The 14,903-nt window shown below is 35.8% G+C and overlaps 1 protein-coding gene across 8 annotated transcripts in view; it reads right to left on the bottom strand.

Annotated features, from left to right (window-relative positions):
* Positions 1 to 14,903, bottom strand: part of SCAF11 (SR-related CTD associated factor 11) — a 66,253-nt gene that overhangs the window by 12,692 nt on the left and 38,658 nt on the right. For 7 of the 8 annotated variants that reach the window (XM_057700984.1, XM_057700986.1, XM_057700985.1 and 4 more), the window contains one exon: positions 14,745 to 14,806. The exons of the other annotated variant lie outside the window; for it this stretch is intronic. In XM_057700984.1, the coding sequence (XP_057556967.1) occupies positions 14,745 to 14,806 (62 nt within the window). The remainder of the gene's footprint in view (positions 1 to 14,744; positions 14,807 to 14,903) is intronic. 8 annotated transcript variants of the gene reach the window in all.

The raw sequence follows: 14,903 nt of genomic DNA, 5'->3' as shown, positions 1-14,903 counted from the left end.
TTAAAATAATAGTATTTGCATTTATATTAATTTTTCCAAATGCTAATTTTATCTTGGTAAGCCACAGAAAAAGGAAAATATAAGAGGCCACAACGCAGAAAACTAGTGAAGCATGTAAAATTGCTATGCTCAGAGCTTTAAGTATTAAAATTCCAGTCAATACTGCCATTGCTCTCAGTATTTTCTGGCACCACGTGCAAACTTAAACCATCTTGTAATAAAAAGTATATAAAAGAAGTCAAATTACTTAATATCAATAATGCACTTAATATGTCCTTTCCAGTTATGACCTAAAGAACAGTTACTGTTAACTCACCTCAAGTAGGAGCTGACCAGGGGAAGTGGGGCCAGCAGCCCTTGTCAACCATAAATTGCCATTTAGCCATCGTCACCAACATCAGTTAAGTACCCTCCCCTTCCTCCTCAAACTTTACAGAATTAGGAATAGTAGAAGTGTTGATTAAAACAGTTTTCTGTTACAGCAACGTTTTTGGTTGTATTGCTTATGACTTACAGTTTGGTTTTACCTGTTCCAAATTTATTTCTATGGATACACACTTCCAGGTTAAGGAAAACAGAGCATGAATAGTTTCCGCTAACCACAAAAATTGCGTTAACATCTTTATAGATTACTGCTCTTGGTCTTTCTTTACCACCAAGCCTATGTTATTAGTCATCTCTACCTATCAATACATTTGTCTGCAATTAAGCTGCTGCTGCTGGTACTGCCATTGCTCTCTCCTCAGACCTCCAGGAAAAGTTTACAGTACAAGTGACAACTGGTCTTTCAATCTTCAGCCTAGCTTGCCTCACAAAGGTCCTACTAACTTTGTTCAAAATAAATCAACCTAACTGGGAGGGCTGTTTCCTGCTATTGCAAGATCATAAGTATTTTGGGCCTCTTCTGTCAGTCCAGTTGGTAACAGCCTGCTTTCTAAGTAGCATACTAATTTCCTTTTAAGTTACTATACAACAGCTGTATGGTTTCATGCTATTACCCACCCTTCATATATGTCCCACCCAGAACTGCTGTAACAAATGAAATTTCATGTTGGGGAGAGGGGTGCTAGCTGAGTTCCAGGAACTTATTTTCTTACCCTTTCATGTACGAGGGTGAGTCAAAAATTATCCTCAGTCTAGCTGCAGAATTTATTTTAATTAACTTTTAGAAAAGATAAATACATCATTTTCTGACATAATCTCCTTGCTTTTCAATACACTTTGTCCATCTGTCAACAAGCTTTCATATTCCCTCATTAAAAAATGTTATAGGCTGAGCTGTGAGCCACAAACGCACCACTGTATTCACATCTTCATCAGAAGTGAATCTCCGTCCTCGTGGGGCTACTTTCAGGGGGCCAAACAGGTGAAAGTCTGACGCAGCAAGATCAGGACTATAGGGAGGATGCTTTAACCCCTCAAGACAAAGTTTCTGCAGAGTCAATAGTGTGGGCAGAGGTGTGCAGACGGGCACTGTCACGCAAGATCACAACGCCCTCGGATAGTTTAACCTGAAGTTTAGGCTTCAGCTCTTCAATAAGCATCTCACTGTAATGAGCACTGTTGATTCTTGAACTTTAGAGCCATGGCTGACTTGCAAATGATTTGCCACATATCCACTGTTACTTGTCTATTCGACAGAATCATTTCACATGTACGCTCAATGCTGTCACCAGCCATGGACGGGTGTCCGGCTTCTTTTTGATGGCTAACACTTGTGCGACCTTCCTTGAACTTCTCTATCCACTCATACACACTTCTTCACAACAAAACACATCCGCCACACTGTGCACAAAGTCTTCGATAAATAACGGCACCAGGTACACCCTCAGACCACAAAAAACGAATCACTGCACGCTGCTCTTCTTTCATGCAAATCACAAGTGGGGCATCCATTTTTGCTCGCACCGCAGTTACAAATGAACTGATGTAACTAACACATTCACGCCTGCACAGCAGTGACTGGGCAGACAGTAGCCTTGAACGGAAAAGCTGATAAAGACAGTGCCGCCAACATAATTTTTAACATAACCGGAGTGCGGATAATTTTTGACTCACTCTCATATATTAAGAAGATGATACTGATTTTTTAAAGTGCTTAAAGAAGCCAGGAATAAACATGTGTGACAGGTACTCAGCCACATTCTCAGAAATAACAATTTCCTTCAACTAGACTGAGAATTGCTGTGCTGTAGCTACACAGTATTTTTTAATGCCCTAAGCATGCTGAGTTGTTCTCATTCAGCTTTCATTCACTCAATACCGAATGAGTACGTACTGTTATTTAACACAGCTTCACTTGGAAGCCTGTGTCAGGAAGCCACCACTAGATGAAATGCTATGTATGGAAAGAACTGTTAGTTTTCTGGCCATTGCTAAGTATGAAAATCTAGTCCCAAAGCTATTTCACATATTTCTAGGTAATTTTCAGGTAATTACCGAGCAGTTCTAATGGTGCATTTGTCTATATTGGGGTTTCCTAGAGACCATTTCATAAGTTCATTCTACTAATCTATCCTTTGGACAGCAGTGATACATCTTTTCATTTAATTTTTATCAAAGTAATGCATGTACATACTTTAAGAAGTCAAACAACACTTCTAGACTTATTTAAAAAAAAAAACAACTACAGCGACCCCTACTCTTGATCTCAGCTTCACCAAAGCACTCATCAAATCCTTTAGCTGTTTCCTCTCATATTTACCTCTTTATCTCTAAATAACATGCTTAAGCTACTTCACATTAATTTTTTGGTTTCAGATATTTTCCAGTTTTTTTTACTATACAAGATAAAGACTTTTGCTCCTCCACCCTAATGTTCTTTTTGATATATCAACATTTGATGTAAGCAATATTACATTATTACAACCACAGACATTCTCAGCTGAACCATATACTGAATTATGATATTACTTTTCTTGCACAACTTTTTGCTTTTCCTAGGGTTGATTGCTTTGGGTTTTTTTCTCTCTTTTTTAAAATATTATCTACCATTAATTTAGCTAACTCTACAACAAAAGTATAAATCCCCTTTTAATACACTCAAATACATTAATTCATCCATCAAGTTTGCTCCCCACTGTCTTGGATATACTTTTCCTTTGCCTTTCTCCAATCTGAAATAACTCTAAAAGCTGCTGTTCAACTGTCATTTTGGGGCTGTCCTCCATCATCTTCACAATCCCCCTTTTTTCCTGGGTTGGAACTTATTTTCTTATTTTTTCTCCTTTTTCTGCTTCTTTTAGGAGCTCATGTTCTGAATCTCACATTGTTCCTTTGTTTACTTTCTCATTAAGTGACACACACATATCCTCTAGTATAATTATGAGAGAGGATGTGTGAGAATAAATTTTTGAGCACTTATGTATTTGAGAATGTCTGTATTTTGCCCTAACACTTGACTGATGATTTGCTAGTATACAGAATTTTCTAGGTTAGTAATTATTTTCCCCAGAATTTTCAAGGCAGTGCTCCACTGCTCCATCTGTTGTTGTTCACAACATTCTTTTACACATGGTCTATCTGCTCTCTCTAAAAGCTCTTCAAATATTGTCATATGCAGAGTTCTAGAATTTTATAAAGCATTTAGTGTAGTTCTTTCTTCATTTACTAGGTTAGGTTAATTATCTACTATTCTGGGAAATTTTCTTTTGTTCCATTTTTCTTGATAACTTTCTGCCTTTTATTTTTCCTTTCTGGAATTTTAGCATTCAGTACTGAACCTCATGACTCACCTCTTGGACTTTTGTCCCACTTTCTGAGGTTTCTCAGCTCATCTTCCACTTCTGTTCAATTTTTTAAACTTCTGCTATACAATTCTTAATTTCCAAAAGTTTTCTTTTTTTAGTCTTTTCTTGCCTCATTGATGAAACATCCCTTATCTCTCAGGATATTAATTTTCAAGTTGTTCCCTGTTTCCCGGCACTGGATTTGTTCTATCAGGTTCCTTTCCTTTGTCTCTGTATTGATCTCTATTACACTGGAGGTTCCCTCCAACCTCTGGTGATCCTTCATTGTTTGTGGGACACTAAAATACTGACTGAAGATGATGTGGATGGGTGGTCAGTGCCTTTCAATGGGTTTCACTGTAGGGTGATAAAGCAAAGATCTGGCTATTTCATTCATAGACTCCCAAATGTCAGTACCTCCAAGTCTTTTAGGCAAGACGGTATCCTGGAAGTTATCTTCTAGCTCCCATTTTGGGAACAAGCAAGACTGCAAGTGCTTTGGGAAATGATCATGGGTACAGAACTAGAGGCCTCAACATTTGACTTAATTTCCTTTTCTTTATTCTGCTGTTTCCTCTACCCTCATTTGTGCTAGAGTTTAATCTGGTTCAACCACTCATTCTAGAGAGTAAGCCTACAGTCTTTGCCTGGGTAGACTCCTTCCCCTACACTGTTCAGCCAGAAATCTGCAGGATAATCTGCTCCTTTAAAAAATTTTAACACAGGAGATCACCAAGTTCGAGGAGCACGTGCAGAGCGTTGATGTTGCTGCTTTCAACAAGATCTAAGCGCTGGCACTGGCCTGAGCGTGCAAAGCCTTGCAGCCAATAAAGACTGAGATTCCGAAAAAAAAAAAAAAAAAAAATTTTAACAAACTCTGTTTCTTAGCACCACCCCATATACTTGCTTTCAGAGATAACAGAGGCCCCCAAACCTAAGACTATGTTCCAAACCCAAGTTCTATGGTATGTAACTGATTTGATTCTTAATACCACTCTCTCCATGAAAGATTTGGGCTTCAGCTTTCTGCTAAGACAGTTTACCATTCACCTCAAACAACCATTTTCAAGCTTCTATTTTGTAGACATCTCTTATCTGCTGTCCCTTCTCTCCAGTTCTCTTGTCTTTCTGGCTTTAAATTTTTGTTTTCTTTTCATTCCTTTATGTTCATTTCCATAGGGTTTTGGGAAGGATTAGAGAATTAAACAGGTGCTCAATCTGTTATGCTTAACTGGAAGCTTATCTTCTTTTTTTGAATTCATGTTTCATGACATCTTTTTCTACAATACAAACCAGTATAACAAAGGCTCTAAGCTTAGAGCCCAGTACTTGGCAAGCACCCAATTAAAGTTTGATTAATTGATTCCAAATTAATAGAGCCATAATTAAAAGGATCAAGCATGTACTTAAGGAAGTACTCCATTAAGAAATGCCTTAGAAGGGGATAATTTTTATAAACTACATTGATTATAAACTATTAGCCCAAACCAAAGATTATTATGTTCATTACAAGAACAAAGTACACAAAGGAGGTTAAGATAAAAAAGTATAGCAACTGAGTATCTAGTATGACTGAAGAATGAAAGTGACGTTTTCTTAACAAATTTGCCAAAAGGTATGCTGTCTAATCTTTCACAATACCTCCAGTAAGGCAACACCATCTTCATTAAATGAAGAAACTAAACAGTCTATATAATTTTATTGGACTCACAGATGATTTAATAGAAAAACTAGCATAAAACCCAAGTGGCCCAACTTCCAATAAAATTATCTATTAGGCCTGCTGAAGTTTTAACTAATGTTATACTAATAATTTCTAATCCAGATAAAAGGATTTCACAATTTCATACACTCTAGTCATTAGCTTGAGTATGTATAATATAAAGATAATAACTTAAGGGAGAAAGTCACACATGAATGTTCAAAGAACAGCCCCTTCCCACTTTGAAAAACTTGAAAAAATTAGAGACACTAAACCACACTGCTTCTGATCTCTAACCAAGCAATCATAAAGACAGACAATATTTTCTCAAGAAGTTCTTTCAAAAAAATAAATTTAAATAACCCTTCAGGCACCATGGTTCCTGCTCCTTCGAACTGGGTAAGTACATAAAAATGTTCTTTATTTGCACAAATTCCCACTAATTCTACCTTCACCTTAACTTTCATCTTAGTTCCTTACTGAGTCATCAAATGCCTACATTTAAGAGCCCAAGGTTCCTTCTCTCTTGCATGACAGGTTCATTATTGCCCCTAAACTTTGAGACAATTAGAAATAACTTTACAGATTCTCATAGTCTTCTAATGAGGCAGTTTGTTAAAATGGTATCTAAGAAATCTCATAACGAGTGTGAAAATTAAAGGTTAAAACTCTTAAAAGGTTCTATTCCTATAGCTACAGTTTATAAACTTCAGCCCGGGGAAAAACAACAACAACAACAACAACAAAAATCTGTTCTCTTACATTTCTGAAAGGAAACACAAAATAAAGTTAACTGGTCTGTTAAGTAGGGAGCAGACACTCTGCTATTTATATCAAGCCATTAGAATAAGGCAATAATTTAAGTTATAAAGCTTGCAGACAACCACAAAGTAAGGCTTAAGGTGAGTAACATTAACAGTATCATACTTTAGCATTATTCTGTAGTGGAAAGAGGTGTTAGATATGGAGTCAGAAGACTGGACCAAATTCTATCTGCTCCAGCTGTGTGATCTTGGCCAAGATATTTAGCCTTTTAAAATCATTCTAAAGTTTATAATTATGAAGGATTTTGAACATTCCATAAAGTACAAAAAATGACACATACAGAGCAGATTTAACCGTTACCATTTAGCTATTTTACTTTTATATTAATCTCTTTGTTTCAGTCTCTTTGCCTTCAAGAGAAAACTACTTTCCTAAAGTTGGCTTTTATTTTCATGCATGTTTTTATTACTGAAGCTTTTTGAAGTCTGTTTGCTATTTGTTACAAGCACAGATCAGTTACCTTTTCTTATCAGGTAGCTGTAGCCAAGGACAACTAAATATTAGATACTTAACTACCATTACCACTTTGTATGATACCCTGGAAAATGCCATATAGAAAACACAATCACTATTCACAGCTTAAATCTTACTAGAAAACAAAAAAGCCATAAAACAAGCTAATATACTTTATTTCATTGAAGTTAACTGTAAGAACTTGAATTATTTTATGTACCAATATGAGACGAAAATGGCCAATTAAATTCTCATAGCACATTTCTTTTAATTACAGAAAATTTCCAACAAACACAAAATAGAGCAAATAGCATAATGAAACCCTGTTATACCCATATCCCAGCCTCCACAATTATTAACTCACATCCACTGTTAACTTATTTACTACCTTAAGTCATTTTGAAACAAATTCTAGACATATCATTTTAATGCATAACTACTTAAGTAAATAAATAACTCTAAAAGATAAGTGTTCTTTGGGGGGAAAATATCATTACTACCATTATCATAAGTAAACAAACAAAAAACTTCCAATTACTCCTTAATATTTAACACCAGAAGTTCAATTTTCCCCAACTGTCCATAGTTTTATATATATATATAAAACTTTCTCTTTACACCCTGTTAGAATAAGGATCCAAATAACCCAATTGTGATTAGTTGAATATTTCTTTTGTCTCTTTTAATCTAGAGGTTCCTTCTCCCACTTTTAAACTCCTTGGAATTTTTTGGCAGAAGAAACCAGGTCATTTGTCTGCAGTCTACATTTTGCGACTGCTTCTCCTTGCTGTCACTTACATGCATCTCTGTCTCTTGTCTGTCTTATAAATTAGTAGTTAGATTTCTTTATTAGAAGCAGGTTTTTGCTTTGGGGGTTTCTTTTCTTTTTTCTTTTCTCCTTTGTCACACTACTGCCTATCTGTAGTTACTTACTTCCCTAAGGGAATGTTGCACTGCTCAGCTGCCTCCTGTGATGCTAACGACTGCTCGTCATTGCCTAGAACTATTAATTCACTAGAGTTTACAAACTGCTGATATTCAAATTCCATAATCTTCAATTATTTGCTGAAATATTTCTATAAAAAATAAACTTTCCCTTAGTATCTGTTCAATTACCTTGATGTATAGTTTATATTCAAAAGGCTCGTGGGCTCTAGAACGCAGTCTCAGTATGTAAGTCAAATCATTATGCTGTATACTTTAAACTTATACAGTGCTGAATATATCAGTTATATCTCAATAGAATTGTAAGAAAAAAAAAATAGTGATTCTTCGGGAAATCCATACAGGAACGAAATCATTGGTGCTGGCCTCTTATACTGGCTTTGCAATTAAGTATGTATTTAATAGTATTAGCCAACTTATGACTTTCTTGGGAATACTGGCACACGTGTCTGATGAATTTCCCCCAATTCTCTCACTCTCAATGAGGAGTCTAGGAGTTAAGAAAATTCCGGGATTATCTATGGATCTTCTCCCAAGTTTCTGCTATTTATTCTCCAGATTTAATGACAGCACTTTGTATGTTCATACAGTTACAAGCAGTGACAACTATGCAGAGGCTTGGTCAATAGTGATCATACAGGACAAATGATAAGATAGAATCCCATTTCAGAGATGTTACAATGTAAAAAAAAAAGTGGGTTCTCAGAATTGATCAAGTAAGGGGTATGTTAAATGAGTCACAAAGACAAAAAGAAATACAACCTGAGAAGACAGAGACAGCTCCAGAATTTTTCTAACAGGTACCTGGCTTCCTATCTTTTTGGAATAACTTTTACCAAGTTAAGTTTTCCTAAAATGGTTCCACCACATTGTAATCCAGTGGAAAAAACCTTTAATGGTGTCTTCTTGCATATCATTACTCCTTGTAAGATAATATGTAGAAATTTTAGCTTTATTGCTCAACTCTCTATGACAACCTCAACCTTCCTTTCCAGTCTTATTTCTGATCATACAGTCTTTAACATTTTTGCCCAAATTCAAGGGTGGGAAAAGAAATGATAACTGGAAGAAACCATCAATTTGACTTAGGAGCCAAACACAAATTCACATATCAACATGAACCAATTACCATTAAAACAATCTAAAGATGAAAAAATCTTATTAGCATATGACATGCAAACATCCATATTTTTTCAGAGCATCTCTACCTGGTTGTAGAGTAGGAGTCTTACATGTCCAAAAGAGAATTTTTTATTATACCATCCCAAACATTCTATTAGCCTCCCCATCTCAGTTAACTGGCAACTCCATTTTAACAGCTGTTCAGGCCAGGACTTTAGTGTCACGCTTGACGTCTTTCTTTTCCTCACATCCAATCCATCAGCAAATCCTTTTAATTTCACCTCTGAAATAAAACATTTACAGAATTGAGCCACTTCTCACCACTGCCACTAATATCTTGCTGGCCCAAGCCACCATAATCTGTGGCCTGGAAAACAGCTACCAAACTAGTCTCTCAGTCCTCCTACGAGGATCTTGCCCTGCTATGAACTATTTTCCCCTTAACAGCCAGAGTGATCCTTAAATAATATGCCAGTCCATACTATCTCTGAAAACGCTTGCCATCTTACACAGGCCCTAAACGACCTCCTGACCAATGGCTTACACTTCCTCCTCCATCTAGCTAACTCAATCATTCTAGTCATACTGACCTCCGTGCCATTCTCTGAACATACCGTGATTGCTCCTGTCTCAGGGCTTTTGCACTCCCTATTTCCTCTCCTGAAACACTCTCCCCTAAGATATGTTTCTGGCTTGATCCCTTACTTCCTCTAGATTGGTGTTCAAATATAATCTAATCCAAGAGGCTTTCCCTGATGCCTTATATAATCACCTCCAGAATGTCATCACCCTTTGTCCCTTTACCCTACTTTATTCTTCTTTAAAGCACTTAAAATACCTGTCATATTATACATTTATCTCTTCACTGTTCACAAAAGATATTCCATTATCAAGCACTTTGTCTCTTTTGTGCATTACTACACCCCTAAGAGTCTAGAGCTGCTTCACAAAGTTTGCTGAATTAATGAATTTATCTCAATTCCCTTTTGCTCTCCTAGTATGAACATCTCATGCTGAGTATGTGCTGAGTATGGATTTAGAATTTACACCTTATTAATTTTCATTAAATATGATAACTAAACGTAAGCTAACTATTTCATCAGGTACATAGTCTATCTCAGTACTGGAAGAAAAACTGGCTAAGTAAGATGTATTAAACTCTATAAATAAAAAGCAACACCATAGAAAAAAATCTAAATGGGTAATAAGTAAGTACCCAATATCCTTTAACTCAATCCAGACTTGTTCAGTTAAGACATTTGGGGGCTTCCATGCTGACTCAGTGGTTAAGAATCCACCTGCCAATGCAGGGTACACGGGTTCAAGCCCTGGGAAAATCCCACATGCCTTGGAGCAACTAAGCCCATGTGCCACAACCACAGAGCCTGCGCTCTAGAGCCCATGTGCCACAACTACTGAAGCCCGAGAGCCTAGAGCCCATGCTATGCAACAAGAGAAGCCACCATAATGAGAAGGCCGTACACTGCAACAAAGTAGCCCCCGCTCTCTGCAACTAGAGAAAGCCTGCGTGCAGCAACAAAGACCCAATGCAGCCAATAAATTAATTAATTTTAAAAAAAGGCATTTGCTCATAATTACATAGGTTATTAATACTCTCGTTCTACCCACTCATAAAGTATAAGAAATATTCTGCCTATCCTAAACAAAACAAATAACTTCAGGCATCTTAACATAAGTAGACATGGCATTAAGTTACAGGCCTTGGATAATGTTAACCTTCTGGCAGGAAATAAAATTTTTAAGAACTATAATTTAAAATTACCTACTCAACATTTAAAAACTCCCCACAAACAAAAGTCCAGGACCAGACGGCTTTGCAGGTGAATTCTACCAAACACTGAGAGAAGAGTTAACATCTATCCTTCTGAAACTACTCCAAAACACTGCAGAGGAAGTCACACTTCCAAACTCATTCTACATGGCCAGCAGCCCTAATGCCAAAACAAAGATATCACACAAAAAAATATTAAAGGCCAATATCACTGGTGAACATACACCCAAAAACATTCAACAAAATAACAGCAAACCAAATTCAACAGTACAGTAAAAGGATAATACACCATGATCAAGTGGGATTTATCTCAGGGATGAAAGAATGGTTAAATATCCACAGATCAATCAATGTGATACTCATTAACAAAGTGAAGAATAAAAGCCACATAATAATCTCAACAGATGCAGAAAAGCTTTTAACAAAATTCAACATCCCTTTATGATAAAAACTCAATAAAGTAGGTACAGAGGGAACATACCTCAACATAATAAAGGCCATAAATGACAAACCCACAGCTAACATCACATTCAATGGTGAAAAGCTAAAAGCATTTCCTCTAAAATCAGGAACAAGACAAAGATGCTCACTCTTGCCACTATTATTCAACATAGTTTTGGAATTTCTAGCCACAGCAATCAGACAAGAAAAATAATAAAAGGAATCCAAACTGGAAAGAAAGATGTAAAACTGTTACTCTTTGCAGATGACATGATACAGTACATAGAAAATCCTAAAGATGCCACCAAAAAACTACTGGCACTCATCAATGAATTTGTAAAGTTGTAGGATATAAAATTAATATGTAGAAATCTGTTGCATTTCTCTACCCTAACAACAAACTATCAGAAAGAGAAATTAAGAAAACAATTCCATTCAAAATCACATCAAAAAAAAAAAAAAACACCTAGGAATAAATCTAACTGAGGAGGTAAAAGATCTGGAAGGAAAACTATAAGACATTGAAAGAAACTGAAGACAACACAAACAGATGGAAAGATATATCATGTTCACAGACTGGAAGAATTAATAATGTTAAAATGACCGTACTACCTAAAGCAATCTACAGATCCAATGCACTCTCCAACAAAATACCAATGGCATTTTTCACAGAACCAGAACAAATAATTCCAAAATTTGTATGGAAACAGAGAAGACCCTGAATAGCCAAAACAATCTTGAGAAAGAAGAATAAAGCTAGATGTAGCACACTCCCTGATTTCAAACCCTACTACAAAGCTAGTCATCAAAAGAGTGTGGTACTGGCACAAAACAGACACACAGATAAATGGAACAGAAAAAAGAACCTGGAAATGGACCCACACCTATGCGCATTAATTACTTTACAACAAAGAAAGAATACAATGGGCAAAAACAGTCTCTTTAATAAATGGTGATCAGAAAACTAAACAGCTATAGACAAAAGAACCAAACTCAACAATTCTCACACCATGCACAAAATTAAATTCAAAATGGATCATAGACTTAAACATAAGACCTGAAAACATAAAATTCCTAGAAGAAAAATGCTCTTTGACATTGGTCTTTATTATTTTCTTGGGTATGTTTCCTCAGACAAGGGAAATAAGAACAAAAATAATCAAATGGAACTACATCAAACTAAAAAGCTTATCATGCACAGTGAAGGAAACTATCAACAAAACAAATAGGCCACCTACTGCATGGGAAAAGATATTTCCAAAAAATTATCCAATAATGGATTAAGAACTCACAGAATTCAACATTAAACAAACAGACAAACAACCTGATTAAAAAATGGGCAGAGAATCCGAACAGACATTTTTCCAAAGACGACATACAGATGGCCAACAGTCACGTGAAAAGATCTCAACAACACTAAATATCAGGGAAATGCAAGTCAAAACAATGAGATATCACCTCACACCTTTAAGAATGGCTATTATCAAGAAGACAACAAATAACAAGTGTTGAGAAAGGATGTGGAGAAAAGGGACCCCCATGCACTATTGGTGGGAATGTAATTTGGTGCAGCCACTAAGGAAAACAGTATCAAGATTCCTCAAAAAATTAAAAATAGAACTACCATACGATCCACTAATTCCATTTCTGGGTATTTTTCTGAAGAAAACAAAAACAGTCATTCAAAAAGATATATGCACCTCCATATTCACTACAGCATTATTTATGATAGCCAAGATATGGAAGCAACCTAAGTGCCCATCAATAGATGAATGGATAAAGAAAATGTGAGACAGATACACACACATGCATTTCACATAATGGAATTATTACTCAGCCAAAAAAAAGAATAAAACCTTGCCATTTGCAACAACATGCACGGACCTACAGACAATTATGCTAAGTGAAATAAGTCAGACAGAGAAAGACAAATACTGTATATCACTTATACAAACAAACAAAATCATAGAAAAAAAGATCAGGTTTGTGGTTACCAGAGGCAGCTGGTGGGGGAAAGAGGAACTGGATAAAGGAAGTCAAAAGGTACAAATTTTGAGTTATAAAATAAATAAGCACTAGGGATGTAATGTACAACATGATAAATACAATTAGCACTGTTGTACTTTATACATGAAAGCTTTTAAGAGAGTAAATCCTAAGAGTTCTCATCACGAGGAAAAAAAATTTTTTTTCTATTTCTTTAATGTTGTATCTATATGAGATGATGAATGTTCACTAAACTTACTGTGGTAATCATTTTATGATGTATGTAAGCCAAATCATGCTGTACACTTTACACTTCATGCTGTATACATCAATTATATCTCAATAAACTGGAAGGAAAAGAACTAGCTATTCAATTGGCTTATAATATCCACTAAAAACGTGCGTAGTACTTCACATTCTGAATAGTAAAACAAATTTCCAAATCCAAATGAATCAAAGATTCTTATAAATGGCCTTCACTATACTGAAGGTTTAATATTTGCCTATGTTTCTCTCTCTAAAAATAAGTCCAGCCAGGAGATACATACGTAAAGAAAATTACAGTAGTCTTAGATTATCATTCTGAGTGGGCCAAATTATCTAGAGAAAATCTGTTAACATCATTTAATGTTCTTCAGCAGTAGATTTTATATCAGATCCTAGAGTTACCAAAGGCTCTTCATTAAAAAGGATGCTAATCTATAGCAAGGACATAGAAAAACAAAGAAGTTTTGATACCTAAAGTTCTTTAACAAAAGAAAAATGCTTATCTAAACATTAAAGTCCTTTCAGTGAAATTTCACTTTAATAGCAAATTATCAAAGACAGACATTTATTAATTTGTAAATCCAGGGTTATCTGTAATCTTGAGAGATCAAGTTAATGCAAATTTAAAAAAACCAATAACAACAACCAAATCTGGTGTTCAAATGTATAAAAAATGAAGTTGATTATCATTTAGTTTTAAGAACAATGAATTCATCGATTCTATCTATAAACAGAAATTAATTATAACCTAGCCTGGAAAATAAATGCTCACTTCTCCCTGCTTACAATTAGCTCATAGTAAGTTGTTCTTTGGAACAAGAATAAACAGCTTGAGCTCCAAAGAGGAGTCACAAGGCACTATAGTGCCCTTTTTCTCAGGCCCTGCTGCAAAGCTTCCCTGTATTAGAGAACCATACAGTAGACAACAACAACAGACAAGTATATTTAACTGCTCATATAGATAAATATGTAAGGAATGCTTTATTTCCAAACAAAGTTTCAAACTAAAAGTGTGGCTTGAAGCCAAACTACAACTTCCTCTGGGAACTGTGAATTAACTTCTCACTGTCACAGACTTCCCTTGTTCCTGCTTACAGTTATTGGCCCACAAGGTATTTTATCTCACTTCTCCTAAGGACTTCTGTACCAATCAGTGGAGTAAGACCACAATGTAGGTTGCTAACCAAGTAACTGGAAAACATCCTTTTCTCTCTTTCCTTCCCAACACATACACACACACACACTCTCTCATTCACTCTCCCCTTCCCTCCCTCCAAGCTGAGCATGAAAACAAAAAGGGCAGGAAACAGTATAAATGACTCCATGGAAGCAGTTTATGTAGGACTGAATACCATCTACAGAGCTCAGGAGAGTTCTGTGCATGACTATTTTCTGAGCCAAAACATTACTTACGAGAACTCTGGCACAAGCATTAAAGTAAGAACCAAAAAAAGGCAGAACACACAAGTGAAAAGTCACTTACTGTACATCATCTTCAAGTCATAAAGTTTTGCACTTAATAGATCTTCTCTTATGACTTTTTTTCTGCAAACATCAATAAAGAGATGAAATAAGAGAAAACTGTTACTTTGCTCATTTACTTTCAATCCACTGCCCAGCAAAATAAAAACTATTATCCACT

The sequence above is a fragment of the Hippopotamus amphibius genome, chromosome 12 (assembly GCF_030028045.1).
Source record: "Hippopotamus amphibius kiboko isolate mHipAmp2 chromosome 12, mHipAmp2.hap2, whole genome shotgun sequence".
Taxonomy (NCBI): Eukaryota; Metazoa; Chordata; class Mammalia; order Artiodactyla; family Hippopotamidae; genus Hippopotamus; species Hippopotamus amphibius.
Note: the sequence above shows the minus strand (reverse complement) of the source record. Positions and strands in the feature narration are given on the sequence as shown.